The 27,976-nt window shown below is 44.5% G+C and overlaps 1 protein-coding gene across 3 annotated transcripts; it reads right to left on the bottom strand.

The window, feature by feature from the left end:
- LOC142559551 (leukocyte receptor cluster member 1 homolog) lies at positions 1–27,845 on the bottom strand. 3 transcript variants are annotated; one of them, XM_075671133.1, is made up of 7 exons: positions 27,706–27,845; positions 27,067–27,166; positions 19,949–20,101; positions 17,242–17,359; positions 15,387–15,450; positions 10,926–11,040; positions 1–6,998 (listed from the first exon to the last, which is right to left on the bottom strand). In XM_075671133.1, the coding sequence occupies exons 1-7, from the start codon at positions 27,726–27,728 to the stop codon at positions 6,756–6,758; spliced, it is 816 nt and encodes a 271-aa protein (XP_075527248.1). In that variant the 5' UTR covers positions 27,729–27,845; the 3' UTR covers positions 1–6,755. The 3 variants fall into 3 exon arrangements, with proteins under 3 accessions (XP_075527248.1, XP_075527253.1, XP_075527260.1); XM_075671138.1 differs by having other exon boundaries at positions 1–6,986; XM_075671145.1 differs by having other exon boundaries at positions 1–6,983.
- Positions 27,846–27,976: the final 131 nt, after the last annotated feature.

The raw sequence follows: 27,976 nt of genomic DNA, 5'->3' as shown, positions 1-27,976 counted from the left end.
TTTCTTGACAGTATTTGTATTAACAATGCAATTATTCATAGTGAATCTCAATACAAGGCCAGCACAAGCATAGCTTCAGAGGAAACACACCGTACATTTCAAATATATACATTACTAAGCTACGTCTTCCTAACAGATAAAATGCTCAGGTAGAAACGGTCAGCAGTACCTACTACACAGGATATAAACACAAAACATAAGAAAAACTGCACTTAAAGCAAGAATTAGTGTTTCACAACACACAAAACAAACTTAAGTTATGACATGAGAATGCAAATAACAATGACCTTAATGCACTGAAATCGAAGTTTAAGTCCATGAAGAATTTATGATACATACCAAAACACAGCTACTAGTACAGTCAAACCTCAATATAACGAAAACGGATATAACGAATTATCATATATAACGAAGTAAATGTAAACGTTTGCTTGACCATGCTTTATTTCAATCAGGAATTCTATGCTATACCGAAACAAAAAAAATGTGGTAACCAAGACGGTATCGGTTATAGCGAAGCAAATTTTTTGTTTGCAGGTGCCTCAAAATATATGTTCTGGTAGCAAAAATGTCAAATACAGTCGCAGACCTATTTTTAGACTTGCGCGATTATTCGGACTTTCCTGCGACGCCTCCATCCTACCTATGGCACTAGAAAAATAATCGAAATTTCGGGCGCCAAACAGTTTCTGACATGAACCGCGCAAGCGATGCCAAAAGCACGACGGCCATGAAAGAAGTTGCCGTCAGACTCCAGACGAAACGACGCTTACTAGGCCTACTTGCCTAACAAGATCCGTTACAGGCATAGGTAGCGGTACAAGGTACATAAATATACAGGGTGTTTCAAGTAACTTGAACCAAGGATTTCAAAAAAGTGGTTGACCGCAACTGAATGAAACCGACGACATGTGGTTTGTCGTCATGTGGCACTCCTATTTTTTATATTGCGCTCAATTAAGATCAATTATGCAAATTTTTAAGTATTCCCTTTAGGGCTAAGTGCGTTTCGTTACGTTGTAGAGGGCATTTCAAAACGACCGACCCAATTTATTGTGGCAACGTGCATGCTACGTGGGGATATTTTCCGGCGTTTAAAGAATGTCCGCGAAATATGAAATAAAACCATGTGACTGCGGTCGTGCGCTGCGCGCTGAAACGCGCGTCAAGCCTATCGCTTACCAGGGACGACAGTGCTTCCCTTCCATCTGCCGCCGTCAAAAATGTTGACGCACTGTGAAGCCGATGCCTGGAGCCGCGGCCGCTCACTTCGCCACGGTCCGCGCGCACGGTTCTTTCGCACGAAGCGCGGGTGAAGAGCGCTGCAATACGGTAGCGCATAAAGGATCGGCACGATCCCCGTGATTACACCGATCGCACGGCTGCGTTTTCGAGGCGATGCAGAGCGCCCGTATGTACGTATTCTCGCCTTTAACCCGCACCAAAAACTAGAAAAATTTACCAGCAAAGTTAGGGGGCACATTATATGCAAAATACGCCTCGAGGTGTGGCTTCACAGCAGCGCCGCGAGACCACACCTTTTCTTTACGGGTGTTGTAATTGGGGGTGCGTTCTATAAGAGGACGCGGGTCATACGCGAAAAAATACAGTATTGCTGTTCCCGTGCTTTGTATCGGCACGGCAATAAGCCTACGGGCCATCAAAATCTGCGGGAGACTCTGCTGGCCTGTCAGAGGCACCCCACACCGCTTGTGTTTCTTTTGCACAAACAAGAGCGGTATTTTTTTTTTCGCAAATATATGCGTGTACGCTTATAAGGGATATCAGATATAACGAAGACATTTTCATGTCCGATGCGACTTCATTAGTACGAGGTTCGACTGTACTTCACAAATGCAATGCTGTCTATGAACTTTGCATAAAAAGCTACACACATATTTTGCAGCAGTGGTTTCGAATAGGGCATTCCAGAGCACATTATTGGTGGGGATGTCCTTTGGTTTGGGGGCTGACCCCCTTTCAATCATTGAGCTACCACAATGGCGTTGCATCTGGCCAGAAAGCATGCTTGTACCTATTTTACTGGTAGGTTCCCGATCGGTCTTTCACAGAGGTGGTAGATGCTTTACTACAAGGCCATCTGTGGTTAGAAAAGAGGTGCCCAGACACAATGCCAAGGAATCTCTATAAGGCTGCAGTTTCAAAATGAGAACCCTCACAAGCAGCTAAGCCCCAAGCTAGGGGACACCTCTATTTATTAGAAAAACTAGTAGTGAGTTTCTGGTAACAGCAGGATTCAAAACCAGTACCTTCGCCCAGGCTAAGGGATGCTCTGTATGCCAACTCCAACAACCTAATTTATGAATTGAATAAAGAATGATGGGTGAGACTTTCTGCTTAGATACATGGCAAGCAACCACTAAATAACAATATGCATTGTGCTCTAAAGACAAAGAAGATTTCTATATATAGAAACCACACAAGCATGTGGCACGTTATCTGCAAATTTTACATGCTGTTTAAATGGTCACGATATGGAGCACTAATTAATAAAAAAGGAGTTCAAATATCAACTATGTAAAACTGAGCAGCTTGCATTATGCAGTTTCTTTTCATCTTCTTAATTACACTCTAGCTACACGTATTAGAAAACAAAATGCTTCAGAATTAGCGGTTGAATTCCTTATGGTAATATTAACTAATGCTTTATTCTAATTCCAACCACGAAAACAAGTGAAACAGCCAAAGAAAGCTACAAGAAAGTGATCCAAATCTGCCAAGGGAATGAAGCATAAAATGGAGTGACAGCTTTGCAATGCACAGCTAAGAGAGCACTAAGACTTCACTTAAAGGGGTCCTGAACCACCTCTCAGGCTAGGTGAAAAAACATAGTCCGTAGATAGCATACACTGCTGTGAATATCTCAGCCAAGTTTTGCAGTCGTGCACAGTGTATGGAGCTCACAAGTGGAGCACAATGTCACCTTTCTCTCAAACACGCACTTTTCAACAGAAGCCTGGTCCTCACTCTTTTCTGGACGGTATTCCCATATGCGGCTGCTACTGGCAAATAGTTGACATCAATCAAGAAGGGCATTTGGATCAGTGCACTTCTTCCTACTGTTGCTGTGTGTATTTATTGATGCAGTTTAATAAACAGGGTGAATGAAGCAAAAATCGCCTTTCAAGTTTTGATAATAATTATGCACTTCTGGAAGAAGCTGACAATTGTCTGCACATGCTCGGGTGCGGCCGCCCATGTAAGAATTAAACTTTCGCTACCCTGCTTATTGGTGTCACAGCCATCCGGTCTCGCTAATTTTGACTAGTTTTGAACACTAAACTAGCCTTGAATCACACAAAACTTAAGGTCAGACTACATGCATGCTTGGCAGCATGCATTAACTCCTGGCCGCTCCTCGTTGGATGACTTGGCAGACTTCACTTCGTATTGAGCTATTGATAGTGCTTCAAAATGTGCGAGTTGGATGTGGCCACTATCCGTTGGTCAAGCTGGTGCAGGACAAAGCCAGTCCATACCCTGTAGCACAGCCAGACTGGATCATATGAACATGAGCCTGCACTCAAGCCCTGTCATGCACAAAGAAAATGTTGTGCACACGCACTACAGCTAAATGCACAGTCGAACCCGGCTATATCGAACTCGCAAAAAAAACGCCTATCAGTTTGATTAGAGCACAATTCGATATAAGCCTGCTAAATAATTGGATGTCATAAAGGCCCATACCATTTATAAAACCACTTTATTGATGAAACTAGCTTAGTTTCGCACGAAATAGTCCTGCATTTTCTTCTGCTTGGGCAATTTTGCTGGCTGCGACGCACGCACTTCTCCACATTGTCTAAGGAGTCGGAGCAGCTGAGGCTGCAACCTTCCGCATTAGCGCAGAAGCACCAGACTAGTGAGAGCGCACCGATCACTACGGAGGATGTGGGCCAAGGACCGCCGTTGCTTTCCTCATTGTGCCCACTTTCACTTGTGCTCGGTACGATGTCGGCAATGTAGTCTTCATTTTCGGGTTTTCCGTGGTCGCAACGCCATCATTTGCACTCAAACTCGTCCACCGTTGATTCGTCAACAGCTTCCAGAAATTCTGACAGCTCGCTCCAAACTGCCGCAACACCAGCAATGGCTTCGTCGCATTCATCAGAATTTACGGTCATCACCGAGCACACGGAAGCCGGCATGGATGAAGCAATTTCAGATGAACTCCTCGTACACGGCTGTGCGTACGCGTCGGGCGCCACGGGCACCGGGTCGCGAGTTTGGCCCTTTTAGCCCTAATCTCCCCCTTATTCTTCAAAATCGTACTGAGAGTGCTCCTCGAAATCTTGCACCCTGCAGGGACATCCGACTTCTCACCGCGTTCAACCTGATTTATGATTTCGAGCTTCACGACCAAAGACGAATTCTGCCGCTTCATCACGGCAACACTGCGGGAGAAGGGCCCCACGGCGGACACACAATGAACCAGAAAAGCAGCGAGATAACTCGCACTTTCGCCATCTTGCCCAACGAGGGCACAAGACCCTTTGACTGGCTGTTTGAGCAAGTGCTGCGGGCGGGCCAGGATCATTTTTTGCAGATCATTTTTGTAGGCAGCGTAGTCACGGTAGGGAGAGCAGTTGGATGGAGCCACACCGCCGGGTTTTCCCGCCACTACGAGGGAAAACCAACTTCCAGGGGCACTTTCTGCCGCTTGACGTTCGATATATTGGGAGTCGCTGCTATTTTTATTCGATGTAAGCATAATTTGTGCTATATATACTCATTGTAACCATACCGCATCCAGAAATTATTCAATATATTGAATAATTCGATGTAAACGGGTTCAATATAGTTGGGTTCGACTGTAGCTGCAGTCTGTTACGTAGCCTAGATACCACGGCTGCCATGAGGTGCTGCGACGACTCCACTGGCTGAGTGCACTGCGGCTCACTGAGGACAACCGCCTTTGGCGCATTGTAGGCACCAAAATCAGAAGTAGTGGCATCTACATGAACATCCAAAATCAAATTTGAACTGTGTGCCATGGTGACATTCAGTCGGAGGGGCATTGTGGCCACCCTACTCCGCCGGAGTCTTTGCAGTGCAAGGCATTGAAGGAGCAGTGGAAGCAGCGCGAACGGGATGTTTGATTGCCAATAACTCCATTAATTCTGAACACAATGAAGTATTCTTAGTGGCAAATTACTTCTAAAATCGCCTATTTTATCTTCAAATTCATTTCGCGACTTCTATAAAAAGTGGTTCAGGGCCCCTTTATAGAGCCCCAGAACCACCCTGAGCTCGAAAATTAGTTACATAGCGACTTATGTGTATTAGTCCACAATGAACATCTAGCCAAAACAATTTATTTTTTAATTTTTATTAATAGCACAGTTACAGGCGTTTGATGAATGAATACACAGTCACCATGGTTTATTTCACTCACCTTCACTGCCCTCCCCTCCCCACTGGCACTCTTTTCTCCTCACCGCATACTGTCGCCAACTCCAGGCACTGCAGTGAAGGCTAGGGATAGCGTCAACACATCAGAAGAAAGGCCTCTCCATTGCCCATGCCCAATCGTCCTCAGCGTATTGGCGACTGAGTGGAAGCTTCATAGACGGTAGAGTGGAGCACAATGGGTGTGTCCCCTTCCATTCTCAGAACAGACAACAGCTCTCGTTATGTTGGCACTGTCGTGCATCATCGACCAACCAATCGAAAGCTTTTACCCTGATAATGTCACACATGGCACCCTACTGCCATCATGACTGGGAAAACCTGAGGTGGGGAGCATGGAATTGTTTTTTATATTTGTGCCTTCCTTTTTAAGAAAGATGAACATTACGGTACAGTGTACATGATGTGTATGTTCAACTAAAAAGCAAAAAAACGGTAAGCAGTGGTTCAGGGGCCCTTTGAGCATGGTGAGGAATGCCAATAGTTGGCTTTGGCTTGGAGACATTGTAATGAATATGTAAAAAATTCACTGACAATTATGATACTCCCTAGTGTGAAATTTGAGTGCAGCTCCAGACGTGTTTTCATTTCATGATATATTGAGGCAAAGAATTTGAGATAAACATGTAGCAGAGTTGGCAATTGTCAAAAATCCGATCTGTGAGTCAAGCACGTCGGCTTTTATACATGACTCATTGAACGTTCCAGTGTAATCGCTGGTGCCACATGGCTTCCAGAAAGTACTACACAATTCACGTCGCATATACAATCAGATTACAAAGCAATAGCACACCATGACAACCGAAACAAGTGCGAGTGAGACCAAACCAAGCAAACCAAACAAGCGCAAGCAAGAGCTGACACGAGCAGACGATAGTAACAAACCAGCAGACTGGCTGAGACCAGTTATGAGTACGCATCGAGTGGCTGGGCGGGTCTGCATAACAGCAGCTTCCCACATGCACGTCACAGAAGGGGCCACTCTCATTGGTCTCCACCATTCCCGGCTCACATCTTTCATATTCCGCTCCGCATTTGCTCTTTCATCTTTCGCTGTGTTCGTTTGCTCATTTATGCTGCAGCCGCTCGCTGCAGGAATGAGGGCTTAAGAGCTGCGCTCTGAAACAGTTGCTTACACGAAGTGTACTCAGAACTACACTGCTATAAAATGGGGTCATTCCAAATAGCACACACTGCAGTGCAACACCACTACTGTTTGCGACTGTACATAGCAGCTGTATCTTAATGTAGTAGTTGCGGTCACAATAACACGGCAACACCGTCCATACAGCAGCCCAGAAGGGGAATGCCCAAATTCAGACAAGTCACTGGGGACGCTTCGCTAGGTGCGGGTTGTACTGGGAATTGTAGCCTCGTCGTCTGTCATCCAGGACAACATCAGGCAACACTTCTCGGACTGGCAGCTCACCCCGAGCTCTCCGAAGGACATCCTCAGCTCTTGCCCGTTCTGCCTTCTCACGAGCCAACCTTTCAGCTCGTAGTTGTTCTAGCGGCTTCTCCAGGCGTTTCACCTTCTTTGAATGTAGCTCTGTCTGCTGCGCAAGTTGCTAGAATTATTGACAGAGTCAGTTTTAGTTTCATTCTACCATCAAACACTGCGTTATCCATGCTACCGTACAACAACCTGCTATCTCTGTGGCCAATGTCAGCAAATACTTGTTTTTACATTACTCTTTGTAAGGCACATGATCACCTTTGACATTCATAGTGCAGGATAAATACAACTACTGCAGAAATACAAAATATGACACCACTGCCAGTCTGAAGCACACGAAAAGAAAATTCCCCTCATCCCCTTCACCAAAATACAAAAGTCAATATGCTATCACAATTGCAACAGCATAATTTTACAACTAGTTAATTGTTTGCATTGGAGGTGGCTTATATTAATTGTGTCAGAAACTGATAAAATGTGCTGTATATGAACTACCACAGATATCAAGCTTCCATTACGCAACAAACCAGTATGGTATTAGCATATTGCAAATAATGCCTTTTGTATTTTAACGGTGCTGCTAATGACACATAGCACCTTGTATTGATGAAAGCCTACAACACAAGCCAAATTTTTATTTTTGTTAGGTGAAACTCACGGCTGCATATTACAACTCTGAAGAATTTGATAAAGATGGGAAAGAAAACTTTGTTTTTGCTATTCGTATGGTTCTGCACAAATGTGTAAGGTACTGAACTGTGGAGAGAAAAGCCTTTACAGTCGCCGACCATTTATTCGGACCTCACGGGGACTGTGGAAATGTCCGAATAAACAGGTGTCCGAAAAAGCAGATTAAGGAAAAAAAAAAGAAAAAAATCCTTTATTTCCACGCACTTATTCGGGCTCGGCAGTAGGCTTGAAGAAATCGTGAATGCGCCGTTGCACGCTGTTCTGTTTACGCGCAATCAGATAAGCCTGAATCTCGGAGAGGGTCGTACGGTCACTATAGGCTGAAAGTTGTCACTGCTTGTACTAGCTCCGCATGCGACGGCAGTGTAGCACATCGTGTGTCATCTTCCGACTCGGAGTCATCGTCTGGCAGTGCAGCAGAAACCTGACGAATGATCTCACCGTCATCGAGTTCTACGCATGTCAGTACAACATGTCAGCACCTGTGAAACTGTCAAATGAGACGGTGTCCGGAATCGCAATGCAACCACTGCGCAGGTCCCCGCAGAACATTTTTGGCGTCAGTAGGGAGCACATCGGAAGGCGACAAATCCTAGGCCTTCTGGCACCCACTTGCCGGCATACCCCAGCGCAGTCTGCGCGGGCACTGCGCGGGCCATTAGACACTTGACGCGATGTTTCCGTATGCCGCGTCGGATCACCGCAACCTCGACACATCACGCCATCACGCCGACACCAGTTGCACAAACGAAAAATGTAGCCTACTCACAGTGTCGTGCATGAAGAAACAAACAAATCAGCTGCTGGATTGTCTTGACATGGCTTACTAAGCTGAGACCGGAACCGCTGTAGCAACTCTATCGAACCAGGCAGAAACGATGATGATGAGCGGGAATTTCCAGTAGCGTCACTTCATGGGGCAGCAAGGAGGCTCCGTTCAAAACAAAAATGGCGCTCAGCTAGTCGAACCATGCACCGGTCAGAGTCGGTGCATGGTGCTCTCGATCGAGTTGGCTCAAGGAGTGTCCGAAAAATCAGACGAGAGGTTGCAAGGTGTCTGAACTTTCGGCAGTTGTTATACATTATGGTCTATGGGGAGAATGGCGGTGTCGTGAAGCAGACCGAATAATCGAGGATGTCCAACATCTTGGAGTCCGGAAAATCAGTCGGCGACTGTATTACCCAATCTGCTGTTATCAAACACAATAATTCAGATGAAATAATACAGTTAAACCTCGATATAATAAACTTCAATATAACGAAATTCTCGATATAATGAAGTATTTAACTTTTCATAACCTCTTATCGATAGAACATGATGCATTTAGAAACTCAATATAACAAAGTGTGTTTGTATGCCATTTTAATTTAATGAAATTTCACTGCCACCACAAAGGAATGCAGAGACAATGGAAACTTCCGCGGACGCAGATGGTCAAATGAGGGAATTACAAGTGGGTGTTTGCAAACGCGCCTCTCAAATCGTGCGCTGCATGATAAAAGCGACTGCCAAAGTTGAGTCGGATCATGTTCTGCATAAAGTCCAAGTGCGATAAGTGCCTATCGCACCCCGTGCACTTTATGCTTTAGGAGTGAGTGAAAGTGTGCGAGGGTGAGACAAGAAAAATGGTGGCTTCACGAGTGCCACTTTGCCGCGTTTGCGAAGGGAAAGCGGGAGAGGAGCGAGCTCGCAGTAACGCGATCAAACGAGTGTAAAGGCAGGGGGGGGGGGGGGGTCTCAGCCGTGGCTGTGCATGACTGTAAGCGCGGCTGAGCGTATACGCAGCTGCGCACCCTGCTTTAGAGGTAATCTGCCACATATGCAAAGAGTGGATGTGCCGAGACGGCATGGCACCATGTAAGCTGTGTTACCGTGTGTTTAGTATTGGAGGTTGCATAATCTCAAGTTTCGGGAACCCGTTGGAGCGAGAGGAAAACAAAGCATTCGCTGCCCCCTACCGACGTTTTTAAAGTGAAGCTTTCTATGTCTCACTGATTCGTCCGTGTGTGCCGAAAACGCGCGGCAGGAAAGTCAAATTACACATCTGTGTAGAACACTACAGTTTACATTCGCAGTACCGCGCCAGCATCGACTTGCCAGCCGATAAGTGCCTGATAACGGTGCGAAGCGACAAGCTCAGCAAGAGTAGCGCATGCGCAGTGAATTCACTGGAAGGGCAAGTTGCGTCTGCTAGACATGATGCCACCTATGTTGCGATTAACTGAGCTTCCCTGCTTATCGGAGACAGCAAGTGCGCGTTAACACCTCCCCCCCCCCCCCCCAGGCTTGTCTTAGAATCTGGAAAAGAAAAAAAATCAAAGCCCCTTTCTTAAAGAAAAATCATTGGACGCCATGCTACCCAGACAAACTGTATATATCTGCATTGCATTACACGCGTCACGCAATGCGTTCCCGGCCGTCACCATGGGTAGGCCGTGGGTGCAGCGCACGGCAGAAGAAGAGGCTGCCGTACGGCAACGCAAGTGTAGAGTCATCCGTGAAAGTGTGAGTGTGTAATCAACAGCTACATGATCTAAAATAAAGGCTATGCAACTTAATGAAATGTGTCTTCATTCAGCTTCAACCTTTAAAAAATACAATCCTAAACAAGCAATCAAATCACATGCATAGCATCGGGTCGCTCAGCATTTCTTGGGTTCGTTGCGTGGTCGCTGGCTTTGGACTGATTCAGTTTGCATTGGGGGAAAGCTTTGCGTTCAACCCTCTTTCTTTAAGAAAGGGGCTTTGATTTTTATTTCTGATAGCGTCATCCCAGTACGGGCGACACTATCACCCGCGGGAGTGGAGTGCTCGTGAAAGTGTGGTGGGCTTCGCTTAATTCGTACCACCGAGAAGATACTGCCGACGTACATGCAATGAAACCGTATCATTCATCGCAGACTCCTAAATTATTAAAATGAATTGTTTTCTCATTCAAAATCATTTTTGTTTTTGTCAACTGCCCGATAATTAGGAAAATTCTGCGGCTCCTTTCCGAGTAAGAAAAATCGATCAGCGACTGTACTTATTTGCATAAAAGGTCGAATTTCAATAGAACGAAATTTTGATATAACAAAGGAAATTGCCGATTTTACCGACCTCATTACATCGAGGTTTAACTGTACATGCTAATTAGGTTAAATTAGTGTTGCCATTGAAGCTATCAATGAGGAAGCAACAGCTCTGCCCAAATTTCAACAGATACTTATAAAATTAAAGTTTGCTCATGCATGCCATCGAGTTTCTAGTGACACAAGCACAACAGCTGAAGTATAGAGTAAATTTGCCTGCTGCCATTAAGTCTAGCCTGTAGCCCACAAAGATATGAGTAAAGCAAATAATAATCACATTTAGCTTCTTGATCTTCTGACCATTTTCCTTCAAGCCACACTTCAAGGAGACATAGTGCTTCATGAGATGCAGTGGGTCCATGCGGTCTTTAGTTTTGCAATCTTTAGTTTCTCTGTTAAGAAAAGCAACCAGAAAAAAAATCACGCTCATAAACACATAACAAAAAACATGCATGTGCAGAATGCTCTATAGGTGAGGCTTGGTTATTCATCTCCCAACAGACACAATGTATCGTAAAGCAAATAGGTGCAAGAAGTTCCAAAACCCATGACCAAATTTTGTATCCCTAGTTAATGCTGTATACAACAGGCTCAGCGAACTCGTCAGTGCATAAAGCATAATAGTTCAAATTATATGACAAGACCTTACATGCACACACTAAATATGATGACCTGTGGTAACTAGAACTAGCACTCGAACAATATTCAACACATGCAGACCATTCTGAAGCCGTTTTACAGCAACTATGATTTTCTTTCTAAATTTTATTTATTTATTGGCTGTTTGTTCAAATGCATATTGTCACGTGGTCGTGACGTCAAAGAACACAGTAGCAATACTGTGAAAGGCAAAACTAGCTTTTATTGGGCGAACCTGCGCCCACAAAACAGGCTACACTTAAAGCACAATGAGAGCGGCGAACACAGTCGGCGATCGGCGAAAATCTGATCAACGGGTCAAGCACGTCGGCTTTTATACATCAATCGTCGAATTTTTCAGACTAATCGCTGGGACCCGCGCGCCTTCCACAAAGTTCTACATTATTCGCGTCGCGCACACATGCAATCAGATTACACAAGTTTCGGTCACAGACAGTGGATGAAACCATCGATAACATTCCAGAAACTTCCCACACATGCAAGTGCATCCTGCGCTGTGCGATAACATTTGTTAGGCGGTGAAATGTGTCGCCCAATAAAGACAAGTACACATGTCAATATTATTGTGAAATTTGGCTACTGAGAAGGTAGAAAAGAGCTTTGCCCATGAGAATACTTATAAATCAGGTAGGCATTCACCAGTTCACTGCTGAATACTATGATTACCTCTAAGTAGTGAAGTTTCTAAAAAGAAATTTTACAATCATGAGCCATTATCAATTCTGCAATGTTCCATAATTTTTTACTTCAAACTTATGATTTCAGGCACTGTAGCTGTTGAATAGCTTTACCTCCACCTCTTAGGGTGTAAGATATCTGTTTACATAGCTTATCAGGGTGCCTACCAAGTTGACATTTCCAAATTTCCTGAATTTTCCAGGTTTTCCCTGAGTGGATTAGCAAAATTCCCTAAGTGACACAGAACTTTGTTTTATGTCAAGATGGGCTGACACCATGTCGCCCATTGTTATCACTTGCTAATAAGCATGTTAAAAAATACAAAAAAAAACTTAATCCAGTTTTTATAGTAAGAAGTAGTGTTTATTTTATTCAAAAAGAAAGCAGAAGGGTAGGGTTAGTGCAATGCACAGAAAATAAAACTCGATCGACAAAAAATGGTAAAACCCATTGCGAATCAAGTCAAACATTCACAAATACGAATAAAAAAGAAATGCATACAGAAGCAAATATTTTCCAACATGAGCTAGTATTTCTATAAAATGACAGCAAGCTCATGGTTATGGGGCTCAAACTCTGTGACAATTGAGATTCTCTCTCAACAGCTGTTAAGTCAACCTAACTGTCCTGACATACTCTCAGGCCATGCATAACCCCTGTGTTGCATTTCACTGCTTTAAAGAGTTTATTTTGGCTTAAATGAGGGACACCTGCACCTCGGCATCAGTCAATACTTTTTTTTTCTTTCTTGAGCTCAAGTTCCTTGAAAGAAGCAGCATTATGCTTCCTTTCCTGTTCATTCCTCAAAGTGTAGGTCCTTTCTGTTCTCATCCTTCTTCCACTGTGCGTTGGCCCCACGGACCATTTGAAGCACCCTCTTGGCCACTTGTGCAATCAATGTCCAATTTTTTGGACTCCCTAGGGGCCGCAAAAGCATCCAAAAATATGAATGCAAGTCCTTTAGTGCTCTTAGGGGCTCAAATCGCCAGAGGCATGTCTGAAAAAAGCTCTGACGGCCTCCCAGTACACTTATTACATATATCAGTGCTCATACTGTGACAGGAGACGGCAGGTGCATGCGTGTATAATTCAGGTATAAGTACTGTGTCCCATGACAATTGTCCCTTCCTACGAGTGTTAAGCTTCACCGCAATACAGTGCATATGCTTCACCGTGTAACATTTCTGTACAGAGGCGAGGCTAACTTTCAGGAACTGGTATTATCCAACGTGCCGTGCTTTCCGAGCTTCGAAGCCAATCGCACGGATTACAAAAGCGGAGTCGGTGTCATTGCTGACAGTGGCGAATTCTTTCAATGAAAAACATGGCACCGAACGGGAGGAAGCTTAATAACGAACGTCGAAGCAGCTAGGCCCATAGTTGCCAGTGGATTTGCATGCGAGAGCGCCGGTTCGAGCAGGAGTGATTATCAAAATGGCGGCAGTGGCGGCTTTGATTAATGCCATATCGGACGTGCGATCAAGGCAAAAAGTCCGAAAAATCATACGGCGAAAGGTTCTTGCGTCCGAAATTTCAAACCTTCTTATACATTGACTCTACGGGTACGTGGTGGTGCTGCGAAGCCATCCGAATTATCGGGCGTCCGGAAAGTCGGTTGTTGACTGTATACTGGCAACTCCTCCAGCCGACGACAGGGCATCAAAGTAAATTGGTTACAATTCCTCTCTGTTACTTGAGCCAGCATTACCGCGACTTTCACTCCCTTTCAATAAAATTACAGCTAATTTTCCCTGTTAAAAGCACAAATTTCCTGAGGATTTCCAGACTATTAAAATCCCTGAGGATTCCCGGTTTTCCCAGCTGGTAGACACCCTGCTTATGCTAAATGGCCATAAGGAAATAGCTCACAGACTACTTAGGAGTTTACATCTGCATCACTTGTGGCCATATCAATGAAGCCAAAAGTATAAATCTATCCATTATACAGCTCCCAGGTTATCCGACATCCTGGTGACTTAAGATTCCAGTGTAACACTATTCATTATTCACATATTATAAACAGGCAAACAATGTAACTTCTGTGTGCTCAATAACTCAAGGAGTTATAGGACAAATGAAAGTGAAGGCTAGATTTTGCACACAGTTGTAGTATAAAGCACTGCGTGCCTGCAGTAAAACTATTTTGCAGCCTAGTCTGCTACCATCACACCTCTAATATATGCAAGCTCACAGCTCTCTGATGCCATAACCAAGTGCAGCTCACTTTACTTTTTTACATTGGTGAAAGCACAGACAAATTAGTATATGGGCTGCTTCATCAAAGGCTAACGAAAATTGCTAAGGACAGTGCAGTTGACAGTGCAGTGTGGTGGTCCTTTCAGCAGCTATGATTTACGCAAGTGGACATTACGAGTTCCAAGATAAGCAATCATACCTTACTCAATAAAACATTTTAATTAATTTTTAAACTAATGCCTTCAGAGAGCTAGTGCAATAGTAGAATTGAAGTTAGATGGGGCAGAATTTTGAAACTTGCTCTAGCACTATTTAAGGCGTCCGCCCTTAAATTTTTTGTGAAATACATTGCATTTCCAGGTAGCACAGTAAGGAAGCTTTTAGGTAAAATAATATTGGAAACACCAATGCATGGTGCACCAAAATTTTACATCAACATGAATTGATACTGCAAATAATCAGATACTTAAAGGAGCCATGACACAGCCACCTGACTATTCTCAGTTTATCATTGTAATTGAGAAAAGAGGGTCTAATATGGTTATATACACAAAAAAACTGGGCTCTCAATACACATCTTCAATCAAAATTTATATTTGAAATCGCTGGCTCCAAGTCCTTCCCAGTGACCGCCATTTTTCCATGGACTGTGTGATGTAAAGAAAAGCGGGACCACAGCTGTGTCGTCTGTTCCAAAATAATTTGAGATCACTTGGGATATTTTGCTTTGCATGCTCTGGCACCCAATGGCGCAGCAAGGATGTCGCCATTAAATTGCGTCTGCAATTCCTAAACTCATGCGATAAAACAACCAAAACACAAATACCAACACGCAAAAATTAATCAACCCATGGCGGCCATGGCGTATTTCCAGCCCCTGCAGTCATTTCCAGTGCTTGCAGTACACAAAAACATGGTCTTTGAGACCAGCTTCCATTACAATGAGGAAGCTGTTAGTGGGGATACGATTTCATTTCGTCACTACTTTGTGTTGCCAGACTGCTGCATGGTTCAACTGCGATATTACAAAAATTAAAATACAAATCTTCTATCACACTGAATACATCCACATTTGCCAGCTTGCCATGGAACACATAGTTTGTTTAACATGCAATGCACGATTCATGCTTGAAAATTCATTGTCATGGCCCTTTTAAGGTGCAGCGTAAGAGCAAAAACTGTAGAAATATAAGAGAAAACTAACTTCTCTGACTCGTCATGAAGCTGCAAGCGCTCTTCATGTGACTCTGTAAACCATGGTTTACTCCCTAAGGATGAAAAACACAATAAAATCAACACTATTAGTAAGTGGCAGAAACATTCCATGCAAAACACAACTCGCATTCAAAGTCAATTCTCAGAAAAAAACAAGCTACACAGAATAATCAGACACTCATATTTGAAGATTTATTTGACAACTGTTTAGGACACACACTGAAAGTAACGGAACAGTCACTACACATTATAAACTGTAGCCACAAAGGTGCATAGAAGGACACAAACTGCAGTTAATTTGGGCACTCCCTCATACGATTGCAAAAGCTTGCAAATTAACCACCCAAGCTAGTGGCACATAACAGTTCTATTCAAATCTCTTGCATGAAAGCTTCAAAAATCTGCTAAAACAAAAATGTGGCCAAAGTTCATTGTTTCAACATCAGTTAATTTGACTATTCAGCAATCTTGGAACCTTGAATACTGGACGACTCAAACTAGAGCAAATCATCAGCAGTTATATTCAAATGGCTAGCAGCTGTGCAAAAATCACTCATGATGCTCAAGCAAGAATGAGAGCAAGCTGAAAACAACTGTGAACTTCAAGAAATACAGTTTCACATCAGTGGACAACAGTGACAATGTTGAAGGAAACCCAATAAATCGAGCTGGCTCTAGGAACAATTCACATGAAATAATCTTTTGACACTAACACCAATGCAGCTTTATGTGAAGCATTAACCAGTGAAAGAAATATATATTTTAACCACATTCTCAGGCTAGAGGTGGAGCCACTTGACAATAGCAACAGTGACAAAGAGAAGACCAGGAGCTGCAACTTTCTCAGAGTGTACACAGTGTGTTTGGCAGCAGCACTGCTGTTATGCATAAATCGGAGGCCATGCCAGCTTTCTTGAAATTTTGAGGGCTCTCTTTTAAAAGCAGAAAAAATATAGATGCTGCAACCAAATGAAACTGATGTTTGAAATCTATCGTCAACTGCAAAATAGTTTCAAACTAATATTTTAAAAAGTTAGATTTCCAAGCGACTTGGCCACACAGCCCGAAATCCAGGTGAAAAAGCGCGATACACAGAAGTATCCCTTGCACATTTTGATTCAAGGGCAGATGCAATGGTCGCAAAAATATTTCATTTCTTCTCGGATACCATGCTCTCAAAGCTTCTGTGGTTGAGGGTACTCTAAATATGTCATATTGGCACACTGGCCATGAATTTAATAATTAAAAGGTTATTATTCACTAAAACCTGGTTGTTTACAGAAAACAACCAAATACTGGACGTTTCTTTCAGGTGGCCTGCTAACAACGTAAAGCTAGCTTCATCAATGCAGAGCCTTTGCCTTTTCCTAAAAAAAAACTTGGGGTTTTTAAAACTTTATTTGAAAACTTAGCTGAGGCATCCTGTTGGGTTTCCTGTGTGTGCATATTTTTGTCATTCAGAGGACAGACTTAAGGGATATCATGAAAGGTAGGTAGAGCTGACAAGAAGAAAGCAAAAGAAAATGACAGCCAGACTGCTGATTGAGGATCACACAGCTGGCATACATAGAAAGAGAGGCATCGGAAGTGTTTAGTGATTGCACTTTCTGGCCCAAGTATATGCAATGGTCAGCGAAGTGCCCTCCCCTTCCACTTCTGACAACTGATGTAACTGGGTAGAGATAAAAAAAATACCCTTGCCAACTCATGCAAGATTTTTTTTTTTTTAAATAATCTTTGCCAGTCAGCAGTATTTCAACCAGCCACTTTAATTCTGCAGCCTCGCTTCCTGCTGTTTTTCTATACCTGCCTGTTGGATGAGGACAGAAAAGGCAGAGACATACCAGAGGCTTCACTTGAGCTCTGCCCCAAATACGTGAGTAGGCCAATTTTTTTCTCATATTCTTCCACTTCTGTCTTCTTTTCCTTCTCGCGATCTTCATTTTTAGCATGCAGGTTCCGCTGGTGCACATGGAAGAGAAAAAAAATAGGGGATATTAGGGGGAGGAGCAAATTTTAGAAGAAAAAAGGCATCTTGCAAAAACGCATGGTACTCATTTCTTAACGGCAGTAAATATAAGTAAAAGAATGCATGCTTTGCTCTTCCACCTAAATTATACATGAAGCTGCAAATCATTCAGTTTTCTAATGTACGGATAAGTACTAATAACTTTAGTACGAACATAGCACTTAGAAAAAAAGTCACACTGGCAAAAGAAGAGAAAGAAGGTACCAAAAGATGCTGACAAAAGCCACATGCACCATAAACCCTTGTGTTCTCAACATGAAGTACTTTCCTGCTTAGAACAGAAGACCAAACATTGACAATCATGATAGAAAAGAATATGTTCCTTGGCACTCTCATCGGAATAGAGAGTATCATCTGTCATCAGTAATACTGTGCAACACTTCAGTAAGTTTCCTATGGCTCAAGCAGCTTAACTTGAGAAACTAATATCCCAAATATGACAAAAGCTTCAACAATTATACATGCCTTTTAAATCATTAAGTAGGCATGCAATGTTGTATGATAGTTGAATGTAACACAAAAATGAAAGCCACAGATTACAGCTGACTGCAGAAGATTGCATACCAAAGAACTGTAGAAACAGCCAGCAGGAACAAAATATCCCGTTTGCTCCACATGAACTTTTGTAGATGTCATAAAGGAAGGTGAAAGCATCATTGATGTTTTGAAGGCCGATTTCAATTAAATTCGCTTTGACTAACTTGGTTATAAATGAGTAATATACTCTACTGAAGCTATTTTGCCACATCTGCAGGGCTGATAGCTGTCTCATTTTCTTATTAGCAGCCTTTCTAATTTTCCAATAGCACCTAAGCTGATAATGTGTGCATCCGGTGGTTAGTGTATATGACATAACTCCCAGCACGCCACCTCTGAGACTTTTCAGCACGCAGCTGGCACTATCTAATCTTGAACGTCATACCGAGGAGCCACGCTGGTTCGCAGCAATCTAAGTTATGCGTGACTTCCGGTGAGCAATAATGACGGAGTTCTTGTTTTCAGCTTCAGCATCAAAAAGTCTTTTTGCAAGCTTTTCATGACGCACATACTAGTATTTAAAACATAACATTTTGCACGGAAACTACTCCATATTGATACTATCTGAAACTAAGCTTTTTACACAGTCCTAAATTTTTGTTGTAGGGCCTTCAAAGAAATATATGAACTAAGATAAGAATGTGAGAAATGCTACTCAGCAGCAATTCTATGTCTCAGTCCCAGATAAACCAACCATAAAGGGATTACAGAGGGGGAAATACTGGAAATGATGTGTTAAGAGAATGGCTTATGCAAGTCATGGCTTCAGTTTCAATCTAAAATCATGTGCAATCTTGATATTTTTAGTCACAATTTGATTCACATTCTCAATTAGTATCGCTCAAATTTTGTAACTATGTCAGTGGGTCGGCTACACTTTCCATAACTGTAATATTAATTGCCATTACTTAGCGTTAGCTCTCAAAGCTTTCACAAGTGGTCGGTTTAATGTCCTATGTAAAAGTGTCACATATAACTGAGTTTTAATAGAACCGTTGCCCTTTACTGGGAAGCAGTGTTGTTCATGGCAACCTCCTGTGAGTACGCTTTCTTTTTCTCAAAGAAAATACTTTATGGGTCACTTTAGAAATACAGTAACTTTTGATGATGGTGACGATTAATGGGATCTTATGGTGCAAGGACCAGGGAAGGCCAAAGAGTGCCAAAAATTAGTGTGAAGTACTGACCGGTGTCAGTTTCAAAGGGTAAACAGTAAGTTTTGACTTATAAATTACTCTTTTCGGATTCTAGCTGTCATTCATCAGAAAAATATTATTTACTGAGAAATGAAATGAAAAAAAAATAATAATAAAGGATCGCATTTCTTGAATTTCTTCTTCAAATAGCAGCACAGATGGTATCATTGTGATGTCTTAGTCTCAAGGCAGTTTTACACATTTGTGTCTTCTTGTGCAGGAAAACTCAAATGTTTTAAAATTAATGTACCCTCTTTCATTATTAACTATTAACTAACCTTGAGAAGATGCTGCCAAAATTTATTACATCATAGGAACTTAATGCAGGAATTGAAAGGTGGCGTCCTACCTTGAAATTTTTATTAGTACGACTTACTAGGATAAACTATGTGCCCATTGAACTTCCCCTTCAAGGTGAATGAGTGTCGATGCGAAATGTACACAGTTTCTCTTTTTCTTTTTGCAAACAGAAGCTCATCTATGCAGGGATGCCTGCCTGTTTACTTGCCACACGGTCACGGGTTGCCTACAAGTTACCTCCTGGTAGCAGCCAAACACTCCAGTTTTGTATCCTAAGTTTTGCAACACAACACACATGTGGCACAATAACCACATTTAACATGGGAAGTAAGCATTTGTGTGATGCAAGCATTCAATGCCCTTCACCAAATGCATACAGCAGTAAGTATTACAGCCCAGAAAGGACACAGTCCGTCCACATTGAACTAGAAGTTAAATATTAGCAGCATACAATACATTAAAGAATGAGTTAATTGGACACAAAAGTACCTCAGCCTTTTCCATATCTTTGAAGAAGTTGAAATGGCCACCTGATGTCAAGTCTGTCGCAACCTCAGCAGTTGCTGCTTTCTCAAAATCAAATTGTTCTTGGCCCTCTCCCTTCAATTTTCCACGCAAGAAGTTGATCCGGGCTTCTGACTCCTGCAACAAGTAAGAAGTGGTCAACGATTACACAAGCAATGCACATTTCAAAAAACTGCACTTCAAGGCAACACAGACAAAAGCATAAAAATGAACAGCATATGGTACCTCCATTCCCAGTAATAAACGACAAGAAAGTGGGTTAAGCGAAGGGCCCGATTTTTATTAGTCATATTATAAGAAGCCAACAAACACTGACACCAAGACAACAAAGGGGAAATTACTTGTGCTTAATAAATTAAATAAAGAAACGATAAATTAACTGAAATGAAAGCGGATGAAAAAATGTCAGAAATGTGGAAGAAAGGATGTTCCCCATCCATCGCCAAGGTTTGTGAGTGCTGGCGCTGGCTAACACTCCCAGGGTTCTACTAGGAAACATACCCAAGAAAGTGGATGGGGAAACAGCGCCGCGGTAGCCCAATTGGTAGAGCATTGCACGCATAATACGAAGGTTGTGGGATCGTTCCCCGCCCCGGTAGCACAGGACGTGCCCACTTTTCAGCACTGTATATGCTTCTTTTGGCCTCCTAACTTCACTGAGCCCTATTATATCCCATTTACTGCCCTCTAATTCCTTCAATAGCACTGCTAGACTCGCCTCACTAGATAACGTTCTAGCGTTAAACGTTGCCAGGTTCATATTCCAATGGTGGCCTGTCCGGAGCCAGGGATTCTTAGCACCCTCTGCTGCGTCGCAGGTCTGACCGCCGCCGTGGTCAGTTGCTTCGCAGCTGCTGGGGATGAGGGCCGGGGTTTGATTGTTGTATTCATATAGGAGATTGTGGCCAAGTACTGCACCAGGGTGGCCAATCCTGCTCTGGTGAGGGAGTGCGTTACCGGTTCTGGTCACCGGGATCAGGCCACACTCCAGGCCTCTTTATGCAATTTTATCAACACGCGGATTTTTTTTTTTTATCCGGTGGAAATTTGCTGGCACCGGGATTCGAACCATGCACCTCTTGCACGCGAGGCAGGTGTTCTACCTCTACGCCACCGCTGCTTCCCAAGCCCACATAACATGGATACGAGTTTAATGGCTAAATAAAAGTGCCTGTCTAGAAGGTGCATATGCAACACTCCTAGGGAAAATTTCAAAACTGTCTATCTCAAAACACCATCTCACAAATCCCCTCCCTCGATAATTTTTCCAAAGCAGTCCACATTAATATACCTAGAACAATCCAGAAGTTCCTTTTGAGCTTTCCCCCTACCTAGAATTCTGGAAGCAGCAGTATTTTCCTGGTGAAGGCTATGCTTTTGCCTATGACAAGTCACTTGCTGAAGGAGAAGCTTCTGTCTGGTGCAGCAGTTCTTGCTACAGCTGTGCTTAGATGCACAACAAATCACCATGCTGATTCAGTAGGTTTTCTCTGCTACACTGCCTTCCTTTCCTTTCTCTGTTGCGCTTCTTGCTGATGACATCTAAAGGGATCAAGTACGTTCTGTATAATGCAATGAAGCATGGTTAGTATTCCTTTTTTTTAATCACAAGAAAGCATATGTAGATTTAGAGCAGAACTTCCAGCTTCCTGCTGTGTGCACAAGAGAAATATTTTGAGATTGTTTGATGACGGAATTATATGGTTACTGGATGGACACTATATTTTTACCAAGTTCTGAAAGTCTTGCAAGGAGCATTTTATATTGTTACGTGTGGAAAGACACAGACGAAAGATGCTATTTACATGCTATTTACACTGGAGTCAGGCAGCCAGGCTGACACTCGCTCGTGCCAAGGACACCGACCAACTTCTTCGTCATTCTCGCGGCGGCTCGTCTCTTGAGCCATCGCTCAATGATATGGCAAAAGCACCGTCACGGTGCTGTTAAATATCCAAGGTGCATGGAGAGTTGTAGGGCTTGAGTCGGGCAACGTGGACAATGTCACTGGTTGTCACACCGGAGGACGTAGTGCACGTGGCTAGAACGATTTCATAAGTGACATCGGTCACTTTGCGTATCACGCGATATGGGCCTGTGTAACAGGAAAGCAGTTTTTCACAAAGGCCGACTTTAAGCGATGGAGACCAAAGGAACACGAGGGCGCCGGGCACAAGATGGACATCACAGTGACGGAGGTTGTAGCATTGTTTCTGCTTGTCTTGGACGAGTGCGCGCAAGTTGGCGAGCATGGTCAGCATGGGCGATTGCATCACGGACATAATGGCTAGTTGAAGCTGTGGTGGACGGAAGCACAGTGTCCAGTGGTAGCGTCGGTTCGCGGCCATACAAGAGGTAAAACGGCGAAAAGCCAGCAGTTTTGAGACGGGAAGAGTTGTATGCAAAGTTAATGTAAGGTAGAGCCAGGTCCCAGTCACGGTGGTCCTCTGAAACGTATTTGGATAGCATGTCTGTAAGGGTGCGGTTCAAATGCTCAGTGAGGCCGTTCATTTGGGGGTGGTAGGAGGTGGTAAACTTATGCTGTATTGAGCAGGCATGCATGATGTCGTCAATGAATTTGGCCAAAAAGGTGCGGCCGCGGTCTGTAAGCAATTGACGCGGAGCACTATGCATCAAAATGATATCATGTAGGAGGAAGTCCACAACATCAGTTGCACAACTGGTCGGAAGAGCACGGGTTACGGCGTAGCGGGTCGCGTAGTCCGCTGCGACTGTAATCCACTTGTTTCCTGATGTAGATTCCGGAAATGGGCCGAGAAGGTCCAAGCTGACACGATGGAAGGGCTCGGCAGGGATGTCGAGCGGCTGCAGGTAACCAGCGGGGAGCTGGGAAGGCTTCGTGCGTCGTTGGCAAAGTTCACAAGCGGCGACGTAACGTCGTACGGAACGGGCAAGGCCCGGCCAGAAAAAACGGCGACGTACACGGTCATAGGTTCGAGATACGCCGAGGTGTCCTGCCGTTGGTGCGTTGTGAAGCTCTTCTAGAACGGTGGAGCAGAGGTGTTTAGGTACTACAAGCAGGAACTCAAAGCCGTCCGGATGAAGGTTACGACGGTACAGAGTACCGTCGCAGAGGACGAAGAGGCGTAGAGCAGCATCGGCCGGAGAGTGTTCAAAACGGTCTATGAGTGCTCTGATGTAGGGGTCACGTCGTTGCTCGTCGGCGAAATGAAGCAGCTGGGATACAGCGAATACGCAAGAAGCACTGGCAATATTGGAGGAGTCAGAGTTGTCAACAGGGTAACACGACAAAATGTCAGCGTCTTGGTGCAGGCGGCCAGACTTGTACATCACGGAATATGAAAATTCCTGTAGCCTCAAAGCCCATCGACCAAGCCGGCCTATAGGATCTTTTAGCGATGAGAGCCAGCAGAGAGCATGATGGTCAATGACTACGGAAAAAGGGCGACCGTAAAGGTAAGGACGGAACTTCGCAACCACCCAGACGACAGCAAGGCATTCTCGTTCCGTAATGGAATAGTTGCGCTCCGATGGTGCTAGGAGGCGGCTCGCATAAGCAATAACGCGATCCTTGCCACGCTGACACTGGGCTAAGACGACACTTATGCCATGACCGCTGGCATCTGTACGTAATTCTGTAGCGGCATCAGGGTCAAAGTGGCCGAGAATGGGTGGTGAGGTTAGAAGAGTGACGAGACGAGAGAAGGCGGCGGCTTCTGCAGTACCCCACGAGAAGTGTACGCCTTTCTTCAAAAGATTAGTTAGGGGCCTAGCAATTATCGCAAAATCTGGAACAAAACGACGAAAGTACGAGCACAGCCCTACAAAACTTTGAACGTCTGCGGCTGTCTACGGAATCGGAAACTCTCGGACAGCGCGAGTTTTGTCGGGATCAGGCTGTACTCCGGAAGCGTCAACGAGATGGCCCAGAAGAGTAATTTGTCGGTGGCCAAAACGACACTTGGACGAGTTAAGTTGCAGCTTCGCCTTTCAAAATACATCAAGTATAGTTGTGAGACGCTCAAGGTGAGTGTCGAACGTTGGCGAGAAGACGATGACGTCATCGAGGTAGCAGAGGCATGTGGACCATTTGAAACCTTCGAGCAAGGAGTCCATCATATGCTCAAAGGTGGCAGGGGCGTTGCATAATCAAAACGGCATTACTTTAAATTGGTATAGGCCATCAGGTGTGATGAATGCGTTTTTTTTTTCTGTCAATATCATCAACAGCAATCTGCCAATATCCCAAACGAAGATCAATAGACGAGAAATAGCTGGAACCGTGCAGGCAGTCAAGGGCGTCGTCTGTACGTGGGAGCGGGTAGACGTCGTTTTTTGTAATGCTGTTCAGGTGACAGTAGTCTACAAAGAAGCGCGACGTGCCGTCCTTCTTCTTAACCAACACCACAGGTGATGCCCAGGGACTCGATGAAGGCTGAATGATGTTTTTATCGAGCATTTTGTTCACTTCATCTTGAATTACTCGGCGTTCCGACACAGAAACTCGATACGGTCGTCAGTGAGGTAGAGGTCCGTCGCAACCATTTTCTTTATGCTGGGATCGACGCCCGAGGCTGGCGCGAGGGGCATGCTAAGCTTGCGAGAACCATCGGTCGATAACGCTGCCACGTATTGGTCGCCGAGACAATCAATGGTGGCGAGGCGAATACCTTGCGGTAGAATTTGCTTTGCCAATCCAAAGTTACAGGCAGGCATGCGAGTGTGGTTCGCAGTAATAGTAAGTATACTGTGAGGCACGGTGACGTCATACTGTATTGGGACGTCGAACAGAGGCGTGACGAGGTGCTCGCCATCAGGAACTGGTGGAAAAGACAAAAGTTCAATGTAGGCTATGGACTTTTGCGGCAGGCGAAGAAAGCCGGTGGAGTGTAAGCGGCAGTGGGGTGCGTCAGAAGGTTCTGCGAGCATCGGCAACTCAAGGCGAAGGGTACTGGAAGAGCAGTCAATAAGAGCAGAATGGGTGGAGAGAAAATCGAGACTGAGAATAAGGTCGTGGGGGCAATGAGCAATTACGTTGAAGTGGACAGGAGTGTGGCGGCCGGCGATGCTGACATGTGCTGTACACATGCCGATGATAGGCACAGTACCGCCATCCGCAAGGCAGACGACGCAGGCCGACGCTGGGCTGAGGAGCTAATTCAGTCGTCGTCGGAAGGCAGCACTCATAATAGAAAGATGTGCTCCTGTATCGATGAGTGCTGACAGGATAGCCGTCAACATCAACGTCAAGAAGGTTTCAATTAGTAGGTAACGTGAGCAGAGGATTTGAGGGCAGGGTCGACAACGCAGCTTCACCTCCAGAAGCTGCAGTGCCTAGTTTTCTGGCTCGGTCCGGAAGGCAATAGGCAGCGAAGAAAAGTGGTGGGGTTGGGGCGAACGAGACTGGTGACGTCGAGGTGAGGGCGAGCGGCTGTAGCGAAGGTTCGGAGCAGGGGCATCAGCGGTAGTGGGTTCATGGCGGGTGGCATAGGGTACAGAAGGTGCAAAGGTGTGGGAATAAGTGGCGGCGTAAGTCCGAGGAGGTGGTGGCCATTGGTTGCGGCAGTGACGGGCGACGTGGCCGATGCGACAGCAGTGGAAGCACATCGGCCTGTCATCAGGGGTACGCCATTCGGATGGGTTGCAGCGAGATGTGGCAGAAAAGGACTGTCGGGGACGAGGAGGGCCGCTAGATAACTGGAGAACGCTGGGTCGAGACGTGGAACACACGGTGTTCAGACCCATGTTTTCAAATGCCTGTATGACGACAGCCTGAATCATCGCAATGATGGTTGCTGGCGGATCGGGAGGCGTCGTGGAGAAGGCTGGCGAACAGGCGGCCTTGAGTTCGCGGCGAACAATACGGGTGACGTCATCACAGGTGGTGGTCTGACGCAGTCGACCCTCACATGTCGACGTAGCAGCAGTGTTGGGTAGCCGCGCAATGTGGTGTGAGATACAGCGGCTCTTAGCCTGTTCAAGGTGACGGCATTCTTTTATAATGGCGTCGATAGTCGAGACGTTGCCGAAAACAAGCAAATTGAAAGCGTCGTCGGCGATGCCTTTTAGCACATGTGCCACTTTATCTGCTTCGGACATATGATCGTCAGCTTTACGGCATAGAGCCAAGACGTCGAGGATGTAGGAAACGTATGGCTCTGTAGATGACTGAACACGAGACGCAAGAGCCTTTCTCGCGGTAGCCTTGCGCCCAATGGGGTCGCCGAACAGCTCCCGTAGCTTTTCTTTGAAACTGTCCTAACTGGTTATTTCGTCATCATGCGTTTGGTGCCACACGCGTGGGGTGCCGCCGAGATAAAAGATGACATTGGTGAGCATAATCGTTGGGTCCCACCTGTTATTAGCACTGGCATGTTCATAGAGCTTGATCCAGTCGTCGACATCCTGTCCCTCCAGGCCAGAGAACACACCTGGGTCACGATATGGGGCAACCGTGATGATTGGAGCAGTCAGACAAGCCGAAGCTGTTGCAGAGGCGGGCTCGTCACAGGGAGGCATGGTGACAAGCTCGGTGTGCCGACCACTTCGGAGTTCCGTGGTGAGGACGGGGATTGCTGACCTCCACCAGAAATGTTATGTGTGGAAAGACACAGACGAAAGATGCTATTTACACGCTATTTACACTGGAGTCAGACAGCCAGGCTGACACTCGCTTGTGCCAAAGGCACCGACCAACTTCTTCGTCATTCTCGCGGTGGCTCGTCTCTTGAGCATCGCTCTATGATATCGTAATAATATTTAACTACAATGCAAGGCCTAGTGAAACCTTGAAATTGTCATTTGCCATAAAACCTACATTACAATATCAAAGGCTTACAGAAACTTTTCTATAACATGTTCTTAATATGCAACATTACAACAGTATAAAGCATCAAGGTTGAATACAGTGAATGGAGACTGAACCTGTGAAGGAGTTAAATGGCCTTGTCACTGCATGTATGCGTGATTCCTTTACTTCATTGCTGTCCCTCAACAAACTGGCGAATATTGAATTATTTCTACTATCCAAACACTGACATCAGTGACAGAAGGCGACAAAGACACGCAAAAAGAAAAAAGAAACGCAGAGTACCACTTACCGCGAGTTGAATTCTCCTTTGGAGTTCTTTCTCCTCTTGAGCTGCAAGCGCTTCATCCTTGCGTACACGGTCAATGTTTCGCTTGGTGCGAACATGCCAGCTGTATGGTTAGATGTCAGCAAAAAGCATAATTAATATTTGATAAAACATCATAAAGCGCACTTCCATTTGTTGTCCTGATTGCGCAGCTTTTAAGCCAACATTCAGATCAAACCTTCATCTCCATCGTATACGAGAAAGGGGTGTTGATCCCAGCGTGACAGGACCCATGCTCATTTAAACGCAGTAGATGCTGGCAACACATCAATATCAATTCGAAGCTACAAAATGTACAAATCGTATGCATTCAAAAAGATTCGACCAGCAGATACTAAACAAAATAGGTACCCAGTTCGTGTTGCAAGAATACAAGGATAAAGCTACTATTACCAGAATTTTTTTTCTAACCACTTCAGTGTTTTACAACCTTAATTTTCGTAAAGCAAGGATGCTACAAAACTCCTGGCTGTAAGACCATATCATACACGAAACTATAGAGCTGTAGTTTCATGTGTGGTATGGCTGTATGTCCAAGCTGCGGCATGCAAGTTAGTAGGGACTATAACGTAATAAATGCTGCTTTATCTGAATACCACGCACCTTTTTTTAGGCAAAATATTCATTTCGTCACACTCCGGCAAAGAAACGCAAACACACAAGTTCACTATTGCTATAGTGCGCTAGAGGTTGTTAAAGCTCTGTATACTGTTGCAATCGTTAGCGTCGTCGTTTCTCGTCAAATCTGCACACGGCTTTGGCTTCGCTTTGCTTTGGCTCTATGGGGTTGGTTGTTGGCTGTACAACAAAATTTAGGTAGATATAAAAAAATTAAGCAATATCACGTTGTATACTCAAATAAAATTCAGACGAA

Source organism: Dermacentor variabilis, chromosome 1, assembly GCF_050947875.1.
Source record: "Dermacentor variabilis isolate Ectoservices chromosome 1, ASM5094787v1, whole genome shotgun sequence".
Taxonomy (NCBI): Eukaryota; Metazoa; Arthropoda; class Arachnida; order Ixodida; family Ixodidae; genus Dermacentor; species Dermacentor variabilis.
The sequence above is the reverse complement of the archived record's forward strand: the minus strand, read 5'-3'. Positions and strand labels throughout refer to the sequence as shown.